The sequence below is a fragment of the Agelaius tricolor genome, unplaced genomic scaffold (genome assembly GCF_023055355.1).
Source record: "Agelaius tricolor isolate 1412-34295 unplaced genomic scaffold, bAgeTri1.0.p SCAF_5, whole genome shotgun sequence".
NCBI classification, from domain to species: domain Eukaryota; kingdom Metazoa; phylum Chordata; class Aves; order Passeriformes; family Icteridae; genus Agelaius; species Agelaius tricolor.
Window position 1 is genome coordinate 2,937,877 of NW_027269265.1, and position 23,549 is coordinate 2,961,425.

General features: G+C 45.5%; 1 protein-coding gene across 2 annotated transcripts in view; it reads right to left on the minus strand.

Annotated features, from left to right (window-relative positions):
* Positions 1-3,369: 3,369 nt before the first annotated feature.
* Positions 3,370-23,549, minus strand: part of DDHD1 (DDHD domain containing 1) — a 66,810-nt gene continuing 46,630 nt past the window's right edge. For both annotated transcript variants that reach the window (XM_071426115.1, XM_071426116.1), the window contains 6 exons: positions 16,809-17,071; positions 15,399-15,474; positions 11,073-11,222; positions 9,144-9,396; positions 6,563-6,742; positions 3,370-4,455 (listed from right to left, as the gene is read on the minus strand). In XM_071426115.1, coding sequence (XP_071282216.1) covers positions 4,274-4,455; positions 6,563-6,742; positions 9,144-9,396; positions 11,073-11,222; positions 15,399-15,474; positions 16,809-17,071 — 1,104 coding nt within the window. In that variant the 3' untranslated portion in view covers positions 3,370-4,273. The remainder of the gene's footprint in view (positions 4,456-6,562; positions 6,743-9,143; positions 9,397-11,072; positions 11,223-15,398; positions 15,475-16,808; positions 17,072-23,549) is intronic.

The following is a 23,549-nucleotide window of genomic DNA, read 5'->3' on the forward strand; positions in this document are numbered from 1 at the left end:
CAGTGGCACCAGAGCACTGACCCCCAGAGTGACCTGAAACTTTTCCAGGTATTTCTCTCCCTGGTTGGGGACTTCTCTTGGAAGAGCAGAAGTGTTGACACGCTCTGAGCTGTGCTGGCAGTGCTGGAGCTTCTGCAAAGGCACGCAGGGAAACACAAAACTCTGGATTTCTATAGCAAAGTGGGGGTCAAATGGGTCCCCAGGGATGCAGGAGAAACATGAGGAGCAAGGATCAGCCCTGGGAGAGCCCAGCCCAGCCCCAGTGCTGGCTGAAGTGCCAAAATTCATTGACAAGGACAGAAAGTGCTTTGTCAGTGCTGGGGCTGAGCTGAGAGCAGCAGCCAGAGCAGCACAAACACAGAGAGAGAACATTGCAAAGCCACCCTGGGAGTGAACACATCCAGAGGGGAGCTGCTGGTGCTGGGCTTTCTGCAGAACTCTTGGGGATCACAACAGCAGGATGGGCCTCTTGGAGGTCAAACAGGTTCCAAGATTTCCCCTAAAAGTCCTGAGGATGCTCAGACAAGCACGAAACAAATGGTGATTCCAGCAGGCAGGAATCCAGCAGGAATGAAATCCCAGCACTGCAGAACAGGCTGGAGTGCAGTGGGGAAGAGACAAAAGCAGAAAAATCACCCATGGAAAAGGGAGGGAAAAGCCAAACCGAGAGAAATGGTGGGGATTTTTTTTTTTTGGAGGAAAATTATTATTAAATACAGCTCAAACTGGGCCATGGTGTGTAAAAGCTTTCTGATGGTGACTGAAGAGGTTTGGCAGAGCCTGGGGAGGTGGCCCTGTACAGGTCAAACACCTGCAGTCCCAATTCAGCAGAAAAAAGATGTGTGGAAGCAGAAATCTCATCTCCAAGCTAATAACAGAAAAACAGGGAACAAGGAATAATTCCAAATAAACTCACCTGGCAGAGGGCACACAAATATACATGAACTAACTCAGTGCAAACAGTTGACACAGAGATTCATGAACTCAGCTTGGGAAAATAAAAATCAATTCCCAACGGTTCAGGTACAGCAGAGTCAGCTCAAGAGCCAAGCCCGTGGGAAAGGAGCACCAGGAGAGCAGGAAACCAGGCAAAACAGGTGGCAAAATATAAATATGGGAACTGTTTCCTTATTTAAATATGTGAAATATGTTTCAGCTCAGCCTGATAATACTAATTAGGACAGGAGATAAAATAATTGAAGCTGGCCAGCCAGACTTTATTTCCATGGTGAAATAAAGCAGAGGGTGTCTGACTCCAAAGACTCTGGCACTGAAGCAGGGAGGGAATGCAAATGGAGAGGAAGCTGCAGCAGAACCAGGACAGAATAATTAGGAGCAAAGGGACAGAATTAAGAAAAAGAATAAAATTCATGCTCATTATCTGCAAAAATGACCTTGTAGCAAAACCATTGTAAGCAACGAAGTTGGACAGAGACCTCAAGGCCAAGTTTGGCAAACAGGTCGGTATCAGGCAGGGGACTGACAGCAGTGAGGAACATTGCCCTTATCTTGGTTTCTCAAGAAAAACCACCAGTCAACACAGCTTGGGAAGCTCAACATCATCCTTGCAGAAGAAAACAAGTCAGTAACTGGGAGCCAGGACATTCCAGCTCCATATTATGACACAGAGCATCTGAGCAGAGGAGTCTGAAGCAGCAGACGTGACCCTACTTGAATTCTGTGCTGCACCACACAACAGGAATGGGGCAACCCTTCCACCACCTTCAGCATCTGCTCTGCAAACAGGATTTCACCTCTGCAGCAGGATGAGGGGTATTTTTGGAGGATTAAAAAGATGAAAGGCCGTTTAACATCTCTGCATACAATTTCGAATGAGTCTCCATTGATTCTTTCAAGGTGTGTTTCATATTCAGAATTCAGCTTGGGAGATTAGTTGGTGGTCCAGGAAGTTGCTAATTAGGGCAGAATCACAAATAAACACACCCATCAAGTCAGGAAAAACACAAAGGGGTGATCAGGTATTGGCTCTCACTATCCCTTCCCCTTCCAGCAGTGAGATTCTCTCCTCAGCTCTGCCTTCTCCCTGATTTTCCAAGGGGCATGCACCTAAAAGTCGGATCTCCTCCCTTATATGGAGAGCAGGCAGCAAGTCCCAGCACGTCCTGAGGCCAGGGGAACAGCTATTCCATAAATCTGAAACATGTCCTGGACTACAGCAGGGTTTCCACAGACCACAAGAATTGCAGGAATTAACCCCTTTTGTTTACAGCCCTTAAAAAAGGATCCAGGGTGGATCCAGTGGTGGAAAGGGAGAAGGCAGCAGCACCACAACCCAGCTCAGAGCCCTGAAACACCAACCGTGCACATTTGGAAACGTTTTGCACGTTCTAAATATAAAAGGAGATTCTCCTTTTTGTGTTTTAAGTTGTCCTCATTAGGAGGAGTCGATTAAACAACTTATCTGGAGAGGCCAGTCCTGTAAACACCAGGCTGTTTGCTGGAGCAGAGGCTTCCTCCTCTCAGGGGGTCATTTTCCTTTCCTAGGATTGCTCCTCCACCAGGGTAAACAGGTCAGGCAGGAGAGCTCCAGTTCTCCAAGGCCAGATGGAATTTTTCACAGATCCACACTGAAGCAAGGTCCTTTCCACCAGCTGAGTGGTGGATATTGGTTCACTGCAGTGCTGTTTGTGTCATTCCCCTCCACTCCTCCCTTCCCTTCTTCTTTGTTTTTCCCCCTGCAGAATTGTTCCCAAATCCCTGACTGCAGCAGAGAATCCAAACTCCCAATTCTTTCACGTAAGGAGCAGCCCAAGTAAATAGAATTTGGGAGAAGAGCCACCCTCTCCCCCCAGGCAGGGAACTCTGGGCTTTCCACAGCTCCAGCCACTGTTCTGGGCTGATGCTGCCACATCTGTTTACACTGAGAACACAACACAGCCCGAGCTTTTTGCTATTTTACAGTATTTTGCTATTTTAACTGAAGTTTAGGCTCTGCAGCTCCCACATGTGCCATCCAGATCATAAATACCTCGGGGAGAGGCAGCTCTGAGGGCAAATATCCAACACTCCTGCTCCAGAGCCTTGTTCTGAAATCTCAGCAATGACCCTCTGGTGTTTTATTTGGAGATTGTTCCCTTTCATCCCAACACTTCCCTCTTGACTTCTGAATTAGTTTCAGATACAAACTTAATCTAAATGTTGGTATTCTCAGGCCTCACCAAGTTTATTTTATGGTGCCTCCCTCCCCCTGCACATAAATATACACATCCATATGTTTTTATACAAACACACACATGTATGGATTTAATTATGGTAAACAAAGGACAGCTGGGTCCTCTGCAAACCAATCTCCCTTGGAACCTGAAAAAGCAAAGGCACTTACCTCTGAGAAGAAGGTGACTGATGCCATTTGTGTGAAACCACAAATATTTATTTTTAATGAAAAAATACTTAAAGTGTGCCACAGTGTCCATATATTCATTTGAATAGTAGTACAAAGATATGTATTTCTGAGAAAAAGTCTTAACGCTGTAGAAAATAAATGTGGTTCTTAAATTATGTCAAAAGAAATCAGTAAAAAAGTAATGTTTTATACACTGGAATAAAATGAAACAATTAGAGAGAATAATAAATTATAATTACAGTATTTCAAATATTTGCCTCATGCTTTTTTTTTTAATCTGTTCAGCATTAGTTTCTAAATGTGTCACATAGGATAGGACCTCAGAAGCCAGCAGTCAGAATGGGCTTCCAATGTGGGGAAAATTTGATGTGGAGCTGAATAAAGTCCTGGAAAAATGACACCACTGCTTGTAATTCACAGGTACATAAAACATCAGCACATGGCAGGTTTAGGTTTGTACTGAACATGTATTTTTTTTTTTTTGGTTAATGGAAATCAATTTAAGTTTGGTTTGTTGTTGGTTTTTTTTTTTTTTTTTGCTTGTTTGTTTTTTTAACCTACTAATTTTTTTAAAATATTTTAATGAACTAAACAGCAATTATGGTCATTAACAAGGATGTCACCCAAGCACAACTGCTCATGGATGCTACAATGCTGTCTTGGCTCTTTGTACAGCCCATGTTGACAGGAATTTGGAACCCTTACAGGTCTAATTCAGCACTGCAAAACGTTGAAAACTATAAAGTGCTTTGAAATACAAATAACTTCTCCTCTTTAGAAATAGGAAAACCCCCCAAACATGCACTTAAACCTGAAACCTCCATGCCACAGGTCCTGCAGCTCTGCAGTCAAACATCCGCTTTGTGCCATTGGTTTTTAGAGTTTCCTCTCCCATCCTCAGTCCAGAATTCAAATTGTGTCCAAATTGGATTTGTCAGTCTCTTCTTGGTCTTGCTTGTACATGAAGGTGAGGAGGAAGAGGGCAATATCCAGAGATGACCAGTAAGCAGTGTGGGATGTGACTGCAGACCAGTATCTGCTCTCCACGAGGCCTTCCCTGAGCTCAAAGTCGATCCTGTGCTCCAGTTCCACTGGGAAATCAACAAGAAAAGGAACAGGAGGGACGTCAGAGCTGCAAGAACACCGGAGTGTTTGGGGTTCTCATTCTGGACAAACAACACACTCAACCTCTCTGTGTTTACAGGGCACTCAAACCAAGATTTAATAATATAGAAATACATTTTAATCCACCTCCTACATTTAGCACAAGCCTAAGAGTGGTGCTGTGTTCAGTTAAAAAAAAAAAAAGGCAAAAAAAAGGAAACTAATCCTGCTCTTAGATGTCTTTTCTGAATGATTCTGTGATTCTCGAGTTGGGAAAAAACAGGGTTTTTTTTTTAAGCAGCTGTTTTCCTTATAGTAACTCTATAAATATATTTATTTATACTTGTTATGATAACTACAGAGAAATATCCAGCAAATGCTGAGGCCCCACTAGGAAACTTGGAAATAAATGAATTTCTTGCATTTTTAGTGTCTATATAAGGAGACTACACTCAATACTCCAAGCCCTTCCTGCAAAGTCACCCCTTCACAGCTCTGCCCTTTTAATATCCTGATTATTCCAAGTATATTTCAGCAGTTACCCTTTTATTTCAATGGCTGCTTTGATTAATGCCACATTCAAAGCAATTACCACTGCACTTGAACTGGGCCAACGTTAACCTATTGCTAAGGCACTTCGGCCGTCAGAAATAAAATGAAATAAAAAAGACAAAAAAAATTTAAAAGCCTGCTGAGCTACAAAAGCCAAAGCCTCAGACTGAGTCAAAAATGCAGCCATTTATCAAAGGCAGTTTGAAGGAATTTGAATTCTTGGCTGGAGGAGCACAGACAGGGGAGCATCGCACGAGCGCCGGCAGACACGGCCCAGATCTCCCTGACTCCCCAGGAGCATCTCCCCACTCTGCAGCAAGCACAGGGAGCCAGAGCCTTGGAACAGCAGCAGACAAGCAGAGTCATTTCCAAGAAGGAGAGTTTATCCAAAAAAGCCCCAGTGGCTGTGCAGGAAGGCCACTCGGAGAGGCCGTTACGGGAGCTTGGGCGGGAGCCAAGCCCCAGCACAGCCCTCTGAGAGCAGAGCCTTGGTGGGGATTGCATCATTCAGCTCCCAGCCCTGCTCCACGTTCTCCTTCTATGGAGCAGGGATGGCTTTCCAGCAGGGAGGGATGTGGGATCCATGCAGGAAGCTCTCAGTGTGCCAGCCCCCCCTGAAATGACCCCCTTGGCAGCTCTGTCATGTTCCCTGTCCTGCTTCTCTACTTCCCTCACGTCTAACCCCAAGTTTCCTGCCCTCAAACACTGACTCAGACAGGTTATCTGGTGCAATTAGTATGGACAGACAGCAATCCATCATGTGAATGCTGTCACAGGACACTTGTGACTCCCTCAAGTGCAAAAAAAAACCAAACCCCTGTGTCCTGCAGCAGTGCCAAGGGGGAGCTCAGAAATAAATCCAAGGATGAATTTCCTGAGAGGAAGGACCTATGCTTTTCAAAAAACCCAGCTGCTAAAATTGCACTTTCTGTCCTGAGCAGTTCAGATCAGGACAAGGGCAGCTTCTGTTCCCAGTCATACGTGTCCTAAAAGCCAGATTGCCTCAGAATGGGAAATATATGGGGGAATTGGGAGTTTAGGTGGAAAAAAAGGGTTTAAAATGTCAGAGGGCAAAGTTAAATTAGATATTGGGCAGAAATTCCTGGCTGGGAGGGTGGGCAGGCCCTGGCACAGGGTGCCCAGAGCAGCTGTGGCTGCCCCTGGATCCCTGGCAGTGCCCAAGGCCAGGCTGGACAGGGCTTGGAGCAGCCTGGGACGGTGGAAGGTGTCCCTGCCATGGCAGGGGTGGGATGGGATGAGCTTTAAGGTCCTTTCCAATCCAACTCAGGAACAGTCACAGAATCCTAGAATGGTTTGGGTTGGAAAGGACCTCAAAGCCCATCCCATTCCACCCCTGCCATGGCAGGAACACCTTCCACTGTCCCAGGCTGCTCCAAGCCCTGTCCAAGCTGGCCTTGATACTCAACATTTCTTACTTTATGGCAAACCCACAAGAGCAAACCCTCTCATGTGCAGTTATGGCATTTCCAGCCCCCCACCCCACTCTTGTTTCCTTGGATCCACAGGGTGGGCACCCCTCACCTGTGGGTTCGAGGAATCCCGAGCTGCTGTGTGGCAGAGGTGGGGTCCCAACAGTCGTGGCCTTCTTCTCATCCCCCTCAGGTCCATCTTTTCCTGTCTCCATGGTCTGGGGGGTGGCACTGGACCTGCCAAACCTGGAGAAGAGCATCCCACCGAGGCCCTTCCCGATGCTCGCAGCTCCTGCATCCAGCACAGAGGGAAAAGAACACCCAGGATGCATGAATCAAACTGAAAATTAACATCACTTACTAATTAAAGCCACTGCAAATTAAAGTCACTGCAGCACCCCTTGGAGCTGAGGGATGGGAAACACTCCTGGTGCTTTCCTAGGGTGGGAACATCTGACTGGAGTGGGCCCTGTTTATCCCCAGACTCATCTCATTACAGCAAAAGCTGTAATTTGGGAGCTGTGTTTAGGGGGGAAAAAAGATGCATGAAATACATCTGCAGAGAGAAATCTGGCACTTTGAAAGATGTGTTGTGATTCCTCTTTCATAAATTCTAAGACTAAGACAAAAATGCTTTCTAACAACATTGGTGCCTTCTGCACTTAACAATCCCAGCAGCACATTTAAGGCATTTCTCTTATTATCATTATATTCTTATTATTTCTTATATTCTTATTATTTCTCTTAGGTCCACTGCCCTAACAGACCTTTAAAAATGTTACCTCATCCTTTAAAAGGACTATTTTGGTTGTTCAGGGATATAAAAGTTAAGAGTAGTTTTGTCCTGTTTTATCCTGACTCTGCTGCCATCTCATGGACAAGACATTGAAGTTACCATAGAAGCCCCCAAAAAAGGCACTCAGCTCTGAAATACCACAGATCTCTACTAGAGGAAAAACTGCTTTTATATTCTTATTTGATTGGGGCACTAGGATTCTCCCAAATCCCACACAGAGAGCTGAAGAAAAGCCTTGAGTCAACAAAAACTGCAAGTGCATGATCAAGTGTAAGCTCCAGTGAAGGGAATTTAAGCTCACTTAAACCAGGGCTTATTTTGACTCTAAAAGCCAGAAAGGGGCAGACTTTATATTAAACCAGCCTGAACTTCCTATTGTAGAATCATCAGTTAAAGGTAACTGTAACAGGTTAAGTTACATGGTGTGATTTTTCTGCTATTGGCCAATACCAGAAAATGGAATCAGAAGTCAAGCTTTAATCTAATTTTTTCCGCATGAAGCAGAGTGGAAATTGTTAAATCACCTGGATGTTACTTCAATAAGGCAGACAAAAATAAGGCAGCAATAGCCTGAACTAAATCATCTCCCCCAAGCTTTCACTCCAATGCACATAAACTGTTTTTTATTTCAAAGTAAAAGTCAGCTGGGATTAAACCAAGCCAGACACCTACAGAACTCAGTGAACCCATCCTCTGCCAGCAGGGATTTTGGGGGTGGAGTAGAAGATCTCCAGAGGTCACTTCCAACCTCAGCCACTCTCTGATTTTGTGCAAGGGACAGGGACAGAATCATGGAATGGTTTGGGTTGGAAGGGATCTTAAAGCTCATCCAGTTTCAATTCCCTGCCATGGCAGGGACACCTTCCCCCATCCCAGGCTGCTCCAAGCCCTGTCCAACCTGGCCTTGGACACTGCCAGGGATCCAGGGGCAGCCACAGCTGCTCTCAGGGCCTCCCCATCCTCACAGAGAATTCCCAGTTCCCAATCTCCCATCCATCCCTGCCCTCTGGCAGTGGAAGCCATTCCCTGTGTCCCATCACTCCCAAGTCCCTCTCCAGCTCTCCTGGAGCCCCTTGAGGCACTGGAAGGAGCTCCAAGGTCTCCCTGGATCCTTCTCTTCTCCAGGTGAGCACCCCCAGCTCCCATCCCATCTCCAGAGCTGTTTCCTTAGGACTGCACCCCAACCCCAGGGAGCAGCAAAGCTCCCCAAGGTCCATCCCAACCCAGGGACAGAGGGGACATGATCTGTTGGAGCTCTGGATGCTGAGAATTTCAGACTTTCTGTGCTGCCAGGCTCTGACCCCCAAGAGAACACTGCACTGACCTGGGGCCTGGAGAAGCTTCCAAAATGGAATGACAGAACTGGGATTGTGGGTGTGGGGTTTGGATAGAAGTGGGTGATATCACAGGAAGAGTTTGGGGTTTTGGAATAGTAATATATATAAAGCAAGATGGAGGTTCTAGGGTGGAGGTTGGTCCTTCCTCTTCACCTTCTTCTCAATGAGTTTGGGTGGTATTTGGTAATTGGACAGAAAAGTCCACAATGCAGACTAATCGAGTGATTAGTTATTGGGTTAAAAATGAAAATAATGCAGGTGTCATTTCTTAACTGGCTAGTTTAGCCTTAAAAGACCTTGTATAGAAAGACATTTAGCCATTCTGCAGCTTGTTAGCAGGATGCTGCAGAACTTGTAACAGAGATAAGAAATAACAAACACCCAAGCCTGAACACGAAATACCATCCCAAGCCCCTTCCGCCCCGACCTAAACAGAGGCAGAAAAAGCAGCTACCCAAAAAAAAGCAGCTACCCAAAAAAAAGCAGCTACCCAAAAAAAAGCAGCTACCCAGAACGCTGCCTCTCCCCCTGCAGGCCAGGGGCACAGGGGCATTCATTACCCAGGATGCTGGCTTTGCCAATGTTGGTGATGGACTCCCCGTAGTGGCGCCGCACCATCACCGGGGACGTGGTGGGGCTGGGCGCCGCCGAGGCGCTCTCGCTCTCCGGGGCTGAGGTAGCTTCTTTGCTGGGGTTGAGGAAACTTGGCTTCATGTGCTCGTAGGGGAGGGGGTTGGCTGTGTTGTACCAGTGGATCTGCACAGGTGAGATGTTGCTGTAGTGTTTCAGGATTAAGGGTTCTAATCTGTAGGCCTGGAAAGGGAATTCGGAGTGAAGATCAATGCTTGGGAGGCCAGACTGGGGAAAAAAAATTTGTGGTTTTTTTCCATCCAGAGCTCCCTCCAACCTCAAATCCAGAATATCTCTCCTAAACAATGCCTAGGGGGTGACACAGTGGTGGGGTTACAGTGTAATTCACTTTTAGTTCCACTATCACTGTCATATTTTCTGGAAAAATCCCTTCGCCAGGATTTCTCTCCTGGGAAGCTGAGAAGCCTCAGAGAAAAATGAAAACAAGAATTCCCTCATCTGCTTCTCCTGTGTTTTGCTACTTTGGAATGTGTTTGGAGATTGTTTATCAACAGGTGCATGTTTGATTGGTTTCATGTGACTTGTTTTGACTTAATGACCAATCACAGTCAGGCTGTGTCGGGACTCTGCAAGGAGTCATGCGTTTTCATTATCATTCTTTGTAGCCTTTGGTCTGTATCCTTTCTCTATTCTTTAGTATAGCATTCTTTAATATAATATAAAATCATAAAATAATAAATTAGCCTTCCAAGAACATGGAGTCAGATTCATCAATTTCCTTCCCTCAATGGGGACCCCAGAAACCACCACAGATTCACAGCCTGGACGATTTATCAGCTGCACAGTTGCCTGTGAGCTCACTCTGAGCTGCAACACCTCTATTACAACACTTGTACTACATGTTGTTACCAACACACAGGTTACTAACAGATGGTTTCACTGAGAGAACAAACTTCATGTAAAGTTAAGCGGATTCTGACACAATAAACAGGAATTGGCTACGTAAACATTTTGTTTGATGGCTCTTTGTTGATCCCTGTGCAAACCATGAGTTATGTTTATTTAAAAAATATTTTCCTATATATTATTTATTTATCTTTGTCCACTCAGAAAAGCATCTTGCATTTCTTTATTTTAAAAACTAAGTGAAGTTACTATTTGCAGAGTGGAACCAATTGTCCCTGATAATGCAGGAAAATTCTGGAGTAGCTGGAGCTGAACGTGACCATGTTTGGATTAAAGTCAGAATATACTTAAATTCAGCTACTTTAAATAGGAAAGCATCCCCAAATTGCTGTTGGAGATGAAATTCCCAATCCAATTTGCATCAGAGAAGTTACCAAGGGGATGCAGATCAAAGGTCCAGTAACTGATTTGGTAACAGCCAACACTGGCTGCTGTGGAATAAGGAAAAAGACAAAGCTACACCAATAATCCTCTCCCAAATCTGTTTTTTAGTTGTACTTGTAGGATCCTCTGGGAAAAAAAGAAATCAGTCTTTGCTTTTCTGTATAATCTTGTAAACTGCTTGTGAAGCCTTTTTAAACAGCAAAAATGTCTTTGGACAGATGATATTTTAATGGAAGCCAGGAAGTGAAAAACAAAATCCTTGTCTGAAAAAGGATTATTTCTTTGGGAAAAAAAAAATCAGAATAATCCCAAATCTTTTGCTTATTAATATGAAAAGAGAAGCAAAATATATATTATTTATGGCAATTATTTGTAGGAAATGTAATTCTACAGTTCCAAACCCCAAGCCATTGTATAATAACCATGAACAAATAATCCTGTGCTGGAACACACTCGTGTTGAGTCACACACTTTGAAGATCCCACGTGGGATACCCAGAGCTCAAAACCAGGCAGGACAGAAGCTTGAGAGGGCAGTGAGAGACTCACCACAGGATCTGTAGGATGGAAAATGTTCAACAGGCGGTTGCAGATGGCTCTGGGCAGGATGTGGTCCTGGCTGCCGCTGGTGCCCGGACGGATCCCACGCAGGGCCAGGAACACGGCCAGGGGGGATCCCATACAGAAGAAATTCTCAACCTGGGGAGAGATTTCAGCCATGTTATAAGGATGGAATTGATGTTTCCTAACATTGGATTTGGTTTCTCTCTCCATTTCTTGGTTTCAGCGGAGGGACTCAAAGTCTTGGTTGGTCCAAACAGGGAAGAACAACATAACATCAATAAATGAGGGTTAAACTGCCCTTGGCTGCCTGTGGGGGTGCTAAAAGCAAAAATCAAGTTGGATATTTGAACTCAGAGAGGTCCACCAGCACTGGAAAGGATGGAGCAAGAATAGTTTGGGAGACACTAAAGCAAAAACAAAGCCTGGATGTGGCACTGGGTGCCAGAGTTTAGCTGAGGTGTTGGGGTTGGGTTGGACTCGATGATCTTGAAGGTCTCTCCCAACCCAGTCATTCTGTGAATTCTGTGAAATGAGTCTGATTTCTCCTGGAGCTTCCCAAAACTGCCAGACCTCCTCATTCTCATCCTAACCAAGCTCCCCATGATTTTCTTGCTACACACAGCTGGTGTTAAGTGAACAGAATGGTGCTTGTCCCCAGGGCCACCATGTCCCAGGAGCAGGCACAGCCCACTGGGACACTCTGATGTCACCCAAAGCTGCTGTGACCTTGCTCTCAAGTCCTGCCTCCAGCACCAACTCAGTAAATCTGAGCTGCCACATCTGAGAAGTCACTGAACCTGCATTTTGGGGTCATTACAACCAACCTGAGGTCAGGATTCAACTCTGACCCCCTCTACCAACCCTCAGACATCACCTCTTAAAACCACCAAACGGAAAACTCAGCAGCAAAAGACATTTCCCTAAGTCAAAATGACCTTTCAACCTTTATTTTCTTACTTGAAAATTTAATTTTACCATTGTCAAATGCTCAGCCAGTGAGAGAAATTGCTGAATTCTTGCTAAATGCACGTGGAGGATCCTTGGAATGCCATGTGCCTTCCCTGTATGTCAGCACATGGAATGAGGGCAGAGGAATAATGGTCCCTTTCATCTCTTGGATTCCAGTGCTGCACAAAACATTCCTCCTCCTCTGTCTTGGCACTGGTACCACCCCTCTTCCTTCCCAAACAAGTCCCAGCTTGATGGAAAACAAAAAGCCAGACCTTCAGCATGGTTATTCCATGTCACACGTAGCACAGCACTGCTCTGTCATTAAAATTGTCACTTGGTGCAAAGCTCCTTTCCTTCCCCCAGCCCAAGTTTCACACAGATCTTGTGTTTTGGCAGTTTGGACAAAAAGCTTTTTCATCTTTAAACACAACAGAAAGAGACATTCCCAGTGCAATCCTTTACATTGAATAAGTAACCTCTAACCCTGTCCATCTGATAATCCTGTGTCAAGCACCTGAAAGGCACAATTATGGTTTTTCTGCTTTAGGGAGGAATCAGACAGTGCCTGCCAGGTTGCACTTAGCAGAGGACACTCTCAAGAGACTGGGAAAGCCCTCAGAAGGTGACTGGTTTCAGTGGTTACAAGGTGTGTGGCTTTTGTCTCACTGCTGTCCCACCATTTCTATTGATAAACAGTGCTGGGGTCCCCATCCCTGTAGGGATTTAATGTGGATGTGGCACTTGGGGGCATGGTTTAGTGGTGGACAGGTCTTTTCCAACCTTAATTCTATGATTCTTAACCCCAAATCCTTTAATCTGTCAGTGCTGTTGCAAGGTAGCTGAAGATCAGGCTGCTGTATTATAAAACCCAGTGGGAATAGAAGATCAAAATCTTTCTAGAAAGTATTTGTTAATTTTGGTTGTTTCTCCTGTAATCAGGAGTGGGGCATTTTCCTGTAAATGTTAACAACACAGGAGATGTGTTTATGAAATGACCTTTGAGAGAACTCTCCTGGTTATGATTCATAAACAGAAGACTTAATGAATTTATTTGTATTTTAAGCAGAAGCTGAGCCAAGCAATCATCCATTCAAGTTAGCACTGCAGTATTTTCATAATTAAGTGAAGGAAAAAAAAGCTGAATGAGTCAAGAGAAGTGAGGCAGCAGAGCCCTTTTGTGCTGGGCACAAAGAACACGAGGCACAGGCTGGACCTTCCTGCAGAGGAGCTTCTGCAGCCTTGGCTGAGTGAGAATTGCTGAGGAACCCTGCAGTCTTTTGGGCCAGGACATTGCCAGGCCAGATTTAAATGGATTTCCATGTCAGCCCTAAGGAGCAGCTGAGGTACATCCTGCTCTCCTCTTCCCTACCATGACTGAAATTCATCCTGCAATAAAAAATTCCCAATTTTCATACAGCAGAGGCATGCAGGGGGTGGTGTCACACCATTCCCCATGTCCCTATGATCTTCAACCCCTCACCCTTCAACTCCTCTTCCAAGGCTGGTGGGGAGAAGGCTGTGATTCTAAATCTTCAAATTACAACAAGGTGTTGGCTCTGCTTTTAACTCCCACTGCTCCTGTTGCTCTATTACCCCATCTGAGGAGAAGCAGAGGTAAAGACAAAGATCCCTCTCCCTCAAGTTCCCACTCTGGTGGCTCTTACAATATTTTATTAGAGCACAACACGCCCCATATCTTCATGTTTTGTGGGGTTTTTCCTCCCTGTGGAGTCAATAATTTCATTTTCTTTAATATTAAGCATGAACCAAGCAAACTGCTGCATTTCTTCTTGCATTTGTCTTACAAAAAGCAACTTTGTGCTTGCTCAGCATCAAGCACAACTCTCCCTCATGTGGCACCAGTGACCCTGTCCCATCCTGAGAACCCTGATTTTTTTTCAGTGCATGGAAGGACTGACATGAAGAGCCAAGGGATGGGTGGGTGGTTTCTGAGCAAGGCTGTTCTCTTTCAACAAGCCAGTCACCCTCAGTGAGCTGGACTGCTCTGCTGATGAGCAATCCTGTTCCAGCCACTCTGCTGAAATCCTCCCTTGCCATCATTTCCATGGAAAGCTTCTCCCTCTGGAGCTTTGCCTCAAGCCATGGGAGTCACCAGTGTGAGGCTCCACAGAAACAAAAAATCTCCCTGTCAGGAAGGGCAAGAAAAAGGATGAACTGCAGTGGAAATGCTGCCTGGAGATTACAGACCTATCTCATCAGTTTAGGTAGATAAAGTCCTCTTTATCTAAAGTTTCTGCCCCCTTTCTTTCTCCCTCTCCACCTAAAAAGCAACTGTCCAAAAACCCTTCAGTTTCAAACCAAGTGAGTGAAGAATATTCTTTCCTAGAGCTGGGGGAGGACCAGCCTGACTTCAGCTTCCTTGATGGGAGAGATAATAGCCTGACACATGCTTTCAAGCACTGATGAAAAGGAGAAGGCTGTGACAACATGAATTATGGCTGGTTTCCTCTTTTTTTATGGCTCAACATTGACCTTGGCTTCCAGGAGCCCTTCTGAACTCATAAGGAAAGAAAAATGGCAAATTAAGAAACAATAATCCATTTTATTCTCATCTATCATGTCACATTTTTATAGTTTAATACTTCAGGATGGAGTTGAGCAACTAGAAAGTGTTGCACATCCCACCCAGGAGCTGGAAAATGCCTTTTCCCAAAGATAAGGAATTCTAGCAATTTGTACAGCTGATTAGCAAGCAGTCTGCTTCATGAGATTGAAAGTGTGCTAACTGTCAGAGCAGAATCATTTGGAAGGAAAATCCACTCCTGGAGGAAATTCAATCAGATTTGCTCAGAGATGTGACATGTTAGAAGGAGTCCCCAAGGAAGATGGATTATTCAATGGAGTAGAAGTAAAACTGTTTAAAATATGTGATTGATGTAACCTGCCAAATGGTTTTTACCTTCCCACAGAATTGTGGGTGTATAATAACTATGTTTATGTATCAAAATTATTTATAATCTACATAGTCACATATATGTTTACATATCATTTCATATAAACATATATAACAGAATCCCAGAATGGTTTGGGTTGGAAGGGACCTTTTAAAGCTCAGCTCATTCCAACCCCCTGCCATGGGCAGGGACACCTCCCACTACTAGACCAGGTTGCTCAAAATTTATTACAAATACAGAATTGCAATAAATAACCATAATCTATGAATACAACAACATTTTTACATATATGTACACACACTTCATCCAGCATCCAAATTATTCTGCCAAAACCACGTCTAGGGACATGAGAAAAAATAAAAGTAAGCAGAATGACTCACACTGCAGGTGTATTTTTACAGCAAGCAGAAAAAAATTCAGTAGAAACCTCTTAAAACATACATACCTTAAATTTTAAGACAGGTGGTTTTGATATGGTGGATGCCTTTAACTCATGTAATCTCTCTTCTATATCTCTCAACCTAGAAAATAGAGATCTTTCTGAGATCCAATAAAAAATGCAGCTTTAACCTCTCTGATCCAAACAGGCATTCCTGTGGGGTCCAACAGTTTTGTCTGCTGGGAAGAGAGAGGGATGGTGTCAGTATTTCCTAGAGCAGCTCAACTGATTAAGAATCAATGTCTGTCATATCCTGTTTCTCTGGCCACAGAAGGAATCAATCCACACATGACAATTCCCCTGCTCACCACCCCAAGCATCTGCCCACCCTCCTTTCCTCAGGAGTAGCTGACTCACCTCCTGTTTCCTTGGTGATTTTGCAGCCAAATCACCTGCTTTATTTTGTTTTAAACCCCCCAAAACACAACAAAGCCACAGGAAATGGTCTGGGCATTATGGAGTTCTGTATGAAAGTGGAATTTCTGGAGGATGGTGTCCCACCCTTTCAACTGCCATGAAAAAAAGGTTGTTCACCTGCTTTTCTAGTTGGCCTGAATTAAAAAAAGCAGCTACAATGTACAGCACACATATGGATGGGTAAAACTGTTCCCAGTCCCAGTGAATTCCAGAGGTTACAGGATGTCAGCAGTCTATTTTCCATCACTTGAAGGGACAGCCACTCACTCTGTGCACAAGTGCCAGTGTCAAATGACACTTGGGATTCTGTGGAAGCACTTCAGGGGATGCCTAAGGAGCTGGAGCAGAGTGTGAAAATGGCCATTTCTCCCTGATTATATGTTTGTGACATGCCTGAAGGGTCATCTTATCACTGCAACACTTCATTAGGTTTCTGAACTTCCCTTTTCTCAGAAATCCTGCACTGAGTCCAGCCCTGCAGCTGACAGAGACATCCTGCACCCATCCCTGGTGAGACACATCCTGACTGCCACCACAGCAGGGCTGCTGCTAAATTAATGCTTCCCAAGTACCACCAATAGTCAGATTGGTTTCAGGCAGGAACCAAAGCCTGTGATTCATGATTTGTCATCTCCCACTGGAACAACTGAAGATGCTAATTTTAGATTCTCCAATGGGTGTCTCACAGCACCACAGTATCCCCAGCCCTGGAAATGCCCAAGGCCAGGTTGGATGAGACTTGGGAGCAACCTGGGCTAGTGGAAGGTGTCCCTGCCCACGGCAGGGGGTTGGAGCTGGATGATCTTGAAGGTCCCTTCCAACCCAAACCGCTCCATGCGCCTGTGTGGACTGAGAGCTCCCACTGCTGTGTTTAGCATTATCATCCAGCCCTGGCAGAAGAACACCAAAGATAACAGCCCTGGAGGGTTCTGGAAACAGCCAGAGGGTATCTCCAGGGCTGTGGTTATCTCCCCTGATCCCTGGGAGTGGGGGCATTACCGTTGTTTGGTTAGGTAAAGTTCCTCGAGCAGGCGCCGCTCCTCGTAGCTCATCCAACTCTCCTCCAGCTCCTCCTCCTCCTTCTGCAGCAGCTGCTCATAGAGCCTGACTGGATTCCAGCCAGTCATGATGTCGTAGGTGATGACACAGCCCAGGGAGTGGGACACGATGGAGACCTTCCCTCCCTTCTCCTCGAACTCGGGATTCCGGGAGCAGAAGAGGGAGTAGAGGCGGTTCAGCTCCTGCTGCAGCCCCTTCACCAGCTGTGGCAAGAGGGTGAGGACAGAGGGTTTAGTATCCACATCCTGTTGCTCCTGTTGATGTTCAGGAATGTTCCCACCCCACACTGACCCATTGCTGTTAAATCAGGCTGGGAAGATGAGCTCAATCCCATGGCCAGCAGCAACTGCCTGGCTGATGGTCACTGGCTCCAGAGGCTCATCCCTCCCTCCAGAGCCACCAGGAGCCACCACACAGGACATGTGGGGACCCTAAAACTGCTGCACTGCACTGCCCAAGGCACCAAATTGAAATAAACACTTCAATAAATGAAACACTTCAACAGTTCAAACACTTCAAGCTGTGCTTGAAGCACTGAACAGAACACTCTGAGGTGAGCAACACCTGGTTTTCACTGGCACACCAGTGATTGTTGGCACAGTGGTATTTCCCCTCTTGCTGGATTCTATTCCATTTTCTGCAGCACTGAGCACAAGAGCATTCCTCTTGTATCAAGGTTCAGCTCTTTTTTTAATTTACGGAGGATGGAAGGAGCCTGAACCACACATGACCTGGAATCAACTTGATGCCTTGTGCAGGCTGCCCTAGAGCAGAGGCTGGGTGGAGTTCCAGAATAAAGCAGGGATTGATTCAAAGCATCTCCTCCATGCATCCACCTTGGGCAGCACAAGAGCCCAGCCAGGCCTGCACCCAAGATCAACCAAAATGGCCCCAAAATGCACGGCCGGGCACGGGGTCTCTCCCTGGGATCAGTTCTGCTCCATTTGCACCTTGCAGTTCATTGTCCCATTCCAGCTTTAGCCCCTGCAGTCCCACCCTGCTTGTTTTTCTCTCTCCAGCCCACGGGGTTTGTGCTCTTGGGCTGAGGTTTGGATCATTTGTCCTTGGTGCCCAGCTGGAGCAGGAATTGTTTTGTCTCCCTGCTCTGTGCACAGAGCTCAGAACTGCACAGCATCAGAACCATCCCCTGATATGGAGCCCAGACCCTCACACTAAAGCAGCACAGAATGTGAAAAATAGAAAAACTAAAACCTGAGGCATCAGCCCAACCCATTTCACCACCTCCCAAGGCTTCTCCCACAGACTAAACAAGCTCAAATACCTCCCAGAAGAATCAATGAGGCAGCAGTGGATTGAGCTGATATTTTCCCTGTCAGCTGCTCTGCTCCTCCAGAGGGAGCAGGGAGATGCAGCACCTTTCCCTGTCTGTTTCTGAGCAGATCAAACACTGTAACAAAGGGAACAATTCCTATTTCTTCCAGAAAAGCTGCACCAAATCCCATCCTCCCAGCTGCCTCTGTGCACAGAGCTCACCATCCCCTCATATGAAGCCCAGACCCACACACTAAAGCAGCACAGAACCTGAAAAAATATAAAAACTAAAACCTGAGGCATCAAACTCACATCTCTGCCATTACCTTGGCATCACCCTACTAAACAGCTCACACCCTCTTCTCCCTTCATCCCTGTGAGCAACAGGGGACTGGGAAGAGAGAAATCCACTCAAAGGGATGTGGTCAGACACTGCAGTGAGAGCCTGGATGGGTTCTGGGAAAATATCCTCAAATTGCTTTTGGGTCTCAGTAAAACAGGCTTGAACTCATCAAGCTTTTCATTCTCCTCCCCAGTGCCTGGCTGAAAGGAGAGGCAGCTTCCTGTCCTCCTTCCCTTCCTACACCTGCACCTGCTGGAAATTATTCCCAAGGAATCAGAAGGAAATGATGCTGCTACAAAAATGAAAAGCCTCATCTCAGGTAAGAGGATGATACAGGAGGAAAAAAATGCAAAAAAGAGACAAACAGAGGCAGAATTTGAACATTTGATATAAACAATGCTTAAAAAAAACAGTTTTCTGGTTATAGGTTTCTTGGAGGGATTTTTGGGGAAAAGCAGGAGTGCAACATGGTTCTTAAACATCACAGACCAATCCTATAGTACTACAGGAATAAATAAATATACAAATGTTGGTCCTATGTTCATGGAGTCTCTGAGAAGCTTATCTGCTCCAGACCCTACATTGTAGGATAAAAAGGTACAGCTTCCCAAAAAGTATTTTAGAGAGAAACACTGGAAACCATGAGATTTGGGAACTGACCAACAAAAAACAAACAAACAACAACAATAAAACCAACAAAAAAAAACCCCAAAAAAACCAACCAACCTACCAAAAAACCCAAAAAAAAAAAAAAAAAAACACAAAAAAACCCAAAAAACCCAACAACGACAGAAAAATTAAGACAAAAAAACCAAAACAAAAATCCAAAAAAAAACCCAATACCCCCAAACCAAACAAAAACAAACAAAAAAAATCAGCTTTGCCTGTGAAACCCAGCATGGAAACTGAGCAATGCTTCCAGGCTGTGGCAGGGAGGAGGACAAACAAGGGAGTGCAAATCATTCCCTTGTTAGCAAGAGGAAATTAAAGCTATGGAACATATAATTTCAGCATGATTTTTCAAGAGCCTGAGTCATTACAGAATATAAATATGAATGGCACCAGAAGTGCCAGTGTTTGATACACATTTTACTGAGTGAGAAGCCACACAACAAACCCTGTGCCTGAAGCACTGGGAGATGATTAACAGAGCCCTGCAGCAGCTTGCAGAAAGGAGTCTCAGAACAGCCATTTTCAAGTAGTTTTGACTGTGATGCTGCCTCTTCTTCCATTTGGGTCTACACAGAGTCTGGGCATGAACTTCCACACATGAACAGGCAGAGCTGGAGCTGGAAATGTCAGTCAGGATGAGCTGTGGGTGGCTGGTAGTGTCTCCATTTAAAAAGGTTTTGATTAAAACCCAGAACAAAAAAGCAAGAATCAGTTGAAATCAAAGTGTTTGGGGATTCCTGCCAGGAATAGGTAAATAATCTTCTGGCATCGTGGCATTTCCATTATAAGGATCTGATCTTGCAAACATAAAAAAGAATATTTCTTGGAAATCCCTGGTTGGAAACTGAGTCCAGCCCTGTTTTTAATCCTCCTCCTCCTTAAAAACTTGCTGTTATTGGGAAGTTCAGCACAAACACGGACAGAACTAAGAAAAGGATTTCCAAACAGATGCACATTTGCAATTTTGCAGACCAGAATCCAAGCACTGAATTCGACCAAATGATCTGATGAAGATGATTCCTAAACTCCAGATCCCCCAGGTAATTGTGGAGTGGCAGATCTGCTCTGGGAAAGGCTCCAGAATTCCAGGCACTGGGAATGGTCTGGTTTGTTGCTCTGCCAAAACCAGAAGCCCTCCACCTGCAGTGAGCACTTATGCAGGTTGGTGTCCTGCCAACAGTCCTGTGCCAGTCCTAAGATTAGAAACTGAACCTTTGTGGTGCAGAGCAAGGAAAAAAAAAAAGGAGAAAAATAAAAGGAACTGAAACAAAAATGAATATTCATTTAAAGTCCCAGCTTAAAACCTGCTTGGTTAAGCAGTATATGAAGCTGAGGCAATATTTATTGAGGGATGATGTTTAAGGTCCCTTCCAATCCAAGCCAGTCTATGATTTAATCCTCATTTGCTTTCTTAGTCTTAAAAAGCATAAAATATTCCAACTTGTGAAAGAAAAGTTTGAACAGGGTTTTAGTCCAGTAAATGACACCTGAACTGCTTTCAAATCTTTTGTAGTTACAGCTTGATGTGTCCTAAAAATCCATGTAAAAATACTTCTAAAACCACTTTACATTCCCTAATATCTTTTGGTTGGATTTAAACATGAAAAATATGACTGCCTATCAAATTTTCTCTCCTAAATGGTATCACTGTAATAAAATTTTTAAGAGCTGATCTTTTTATGCACAGCTTGCCTTTCTATTCCCTCTAAAGGGTCTTAATTAAAGATACAATGTTAAATAAAATAAAATTTAAAAAAAGACAACCCAAAAAATGAAACAACTCCCTTCCCAGCTTCCCAAACCCAGGACTTCCAAGTGGCTGCTCCATGTCTGCACCTCATGGTTGGGTTACAGGTAATGGGTGCCTCATCCTGAGCTTGCTGACAGCTTCTCCTGCTCCCACTGCAGCTCCATCCAAGGAATTCCTGCTGAAATCAGCCCTTTTCTCACTTATTTCCCTGCCAGCCCCAAACCTCAGCACCTGCTAATCCATGGGATCTTATCCTGCTGGTCTGCAGGAACCACCCAAAAATCTCAGGAATGGTGGGAACAGTGGAATGCAGCAGGACCAGACTCCTCTCTCTCTTTGCAGCTCCCATCCTCCCTCCCAGTTCCCAGCTCATTTTGGGGACAGTGGGAGCTGTTTTTCCATCCCAGGTCTCCATAGGGCTTTCCTTACAAAAAGCCTGGAGATTCCTTGAGTTCCCTAAGCCAGGGATTGTGGGTTTAGTCCCATCGGGGTCATCTGAAACTGATGCCTTGTGCAGGCTGCCCTAGAGCAGAGGCTGGATGGAGTTCCAGAATAAAGCAGGGATTGAGTCAAAGCATCTCCTCCATGCATCCACCTTGGGCAGCACCAGAGCCCAGCCAGGCCTGCACCCAAGATGAACCAAAATGGCCCCAAAATGCACGGCCGGGCACGGGGTCTCTCCCTGGGATCAGTTCTGCTCCATTTGCACCTTGCAGTTCATTGTCCCATTCCAGCTTTAGCCCCTGCAGTCCCACCCTGCTTGTTTTTCTCTCTCCAGCCCACGGGGTTTGTGCTCTTGGGGCTGAGATTTGGATCATTTGTCCTTGGTGCCCAGCTGGAGCAGGAATTGTTTTGTCTCCCTGCTCTGTGCACAGAGCTCAGAACTGCACACAATCAGAACCATCCCCTGATATGGAGCCCAGACCCTCACACTAAAGCAGCACAGAATGTGAAAAATACAAAACCTAAAACCTGAGGCATCAGCCCAACCCATTTCACCACCTCCCAAGGCTTCTCCCACAGACTAAACAAGCTCAAATACCTCCCAGAAGAATCAATGAGGCAGCAGTGGATTGAGCTGATATTTTCCCTGTCAGCTGCTCTGCTCCTCCAGAGGGAGCAGGGAGATGCAGCACCTTTCCCTGTCTGTTTCTGAGCAGATCAGACACTGTAACAAAGGGAACAATTCCTATTTCTTCCAGAAAAGCTGCACCAAATCCCATCCTCCCAGCTGGCCCTCATTTAGCATCAGCCTGAGGACATTGAAATATTTCAAAGAAAGGGCCTGGAGTGAAAGGACAAGGGGGAATGGCTTCCCACTGAGAGAGGGGAATATAGATGGGAGATTGGGAAGGAATTCCTGGCTGTGAGGGTGGGCAGGCCCTGGCACAGGTGCCCAGAGCAGCTGGGGCTGCCCCTGGATCCCTGGCAGTGTCCAAGGCCAGGCAGGAGCAATCTGGGATAGTGGAAGGTGTCCCTGCCCATGGATTGGGGTTTGGAATGAGATGGGCTTTAAGATTCCTTCCAAACCAACCCATTCTGAGATTATCTCTCTCTATCAGCTGAAGTTCTGCCAATAAATCCTCCTTGCAGGAAACTCAAGCCTGCAGGATCGAGTTGCTCAGAAGGCAGCAGCTCATATTCAGATGAACTGAGGTTAGAAGCTCTCTGCCCTTCAGAAACCAAATTAAAGGCAGAGTAAGGAATGCACATCCATGGGGAGCTGCCTTGAGGGCCATACAATTCCAGGGGGAAGCCAAAAACTGACCAAGGAGCAGGAGGCAGGACTTGATGGGGCCAAAAATGCCCTTTCCTTTCCCAGTTATGTGTCTGGCTGCCACATGGCTTCCAAGAAATCAAAAAATAAAACCCAACCCATCCATTCAGGAATCCTGAATTGGCACAGGCCTGGCTTTTGTACAGCTGGGGAGTCTGAGCCAGGTGACATGTCCCTGTCACCTCAGGCTGAGGAACACTGATAAAAAGGGCAGCAGAATCATGTCCTTTATCACCTCCTGGGTGTTGGGCAAGCCTGAACTGCTGGATCATGATGGGAACAAAATACTGTGGAAGCAGTGAGGCATCCAGAGCTGCTGCCCTTTTGTGCAGAGCACAAACAGCATCCTGTGCTGGGCTGGAAAAATCCAAACCTCTAAATTCCAGCACCAACATCCCAAACAGCTGCTTAACCTCGAAATTCCAGCACCCCAAACATCTGAATTCCAGTACCAACATCCCAAGGAGCTGTTCAACCTCTGAATTCCAGCACCAACATCCCAAACAGATGTTCAACCTCTGAATTCCAGCACCAGCACCCCAAACATCTGAATTCCAGTACCAACATCCCAAACAGATGTTCAACCTCTGAATTCCAGCATCAACATCCCAAACAGCTGGCTTAACCTCTAAATTCCAGCACCAGCACCCCAAACAGCTGTTCAACCTCTAAACTCCAGCACCAACATCCCAAAGAGCTGTTCAACCTCTGAATTCCAGCACCCCAAAGAGCTGTTCAACCTCTGAATTCCAGCACCAGCATCCCAAGCTGCTGTTCACCCTCCTCTGAGGAAAAGCAGCCTTGAAGACACCAGCATAATTTAAGCATGGATAGCATGTTCCTGGCAAAGCAGAAGGAAATTGGGAT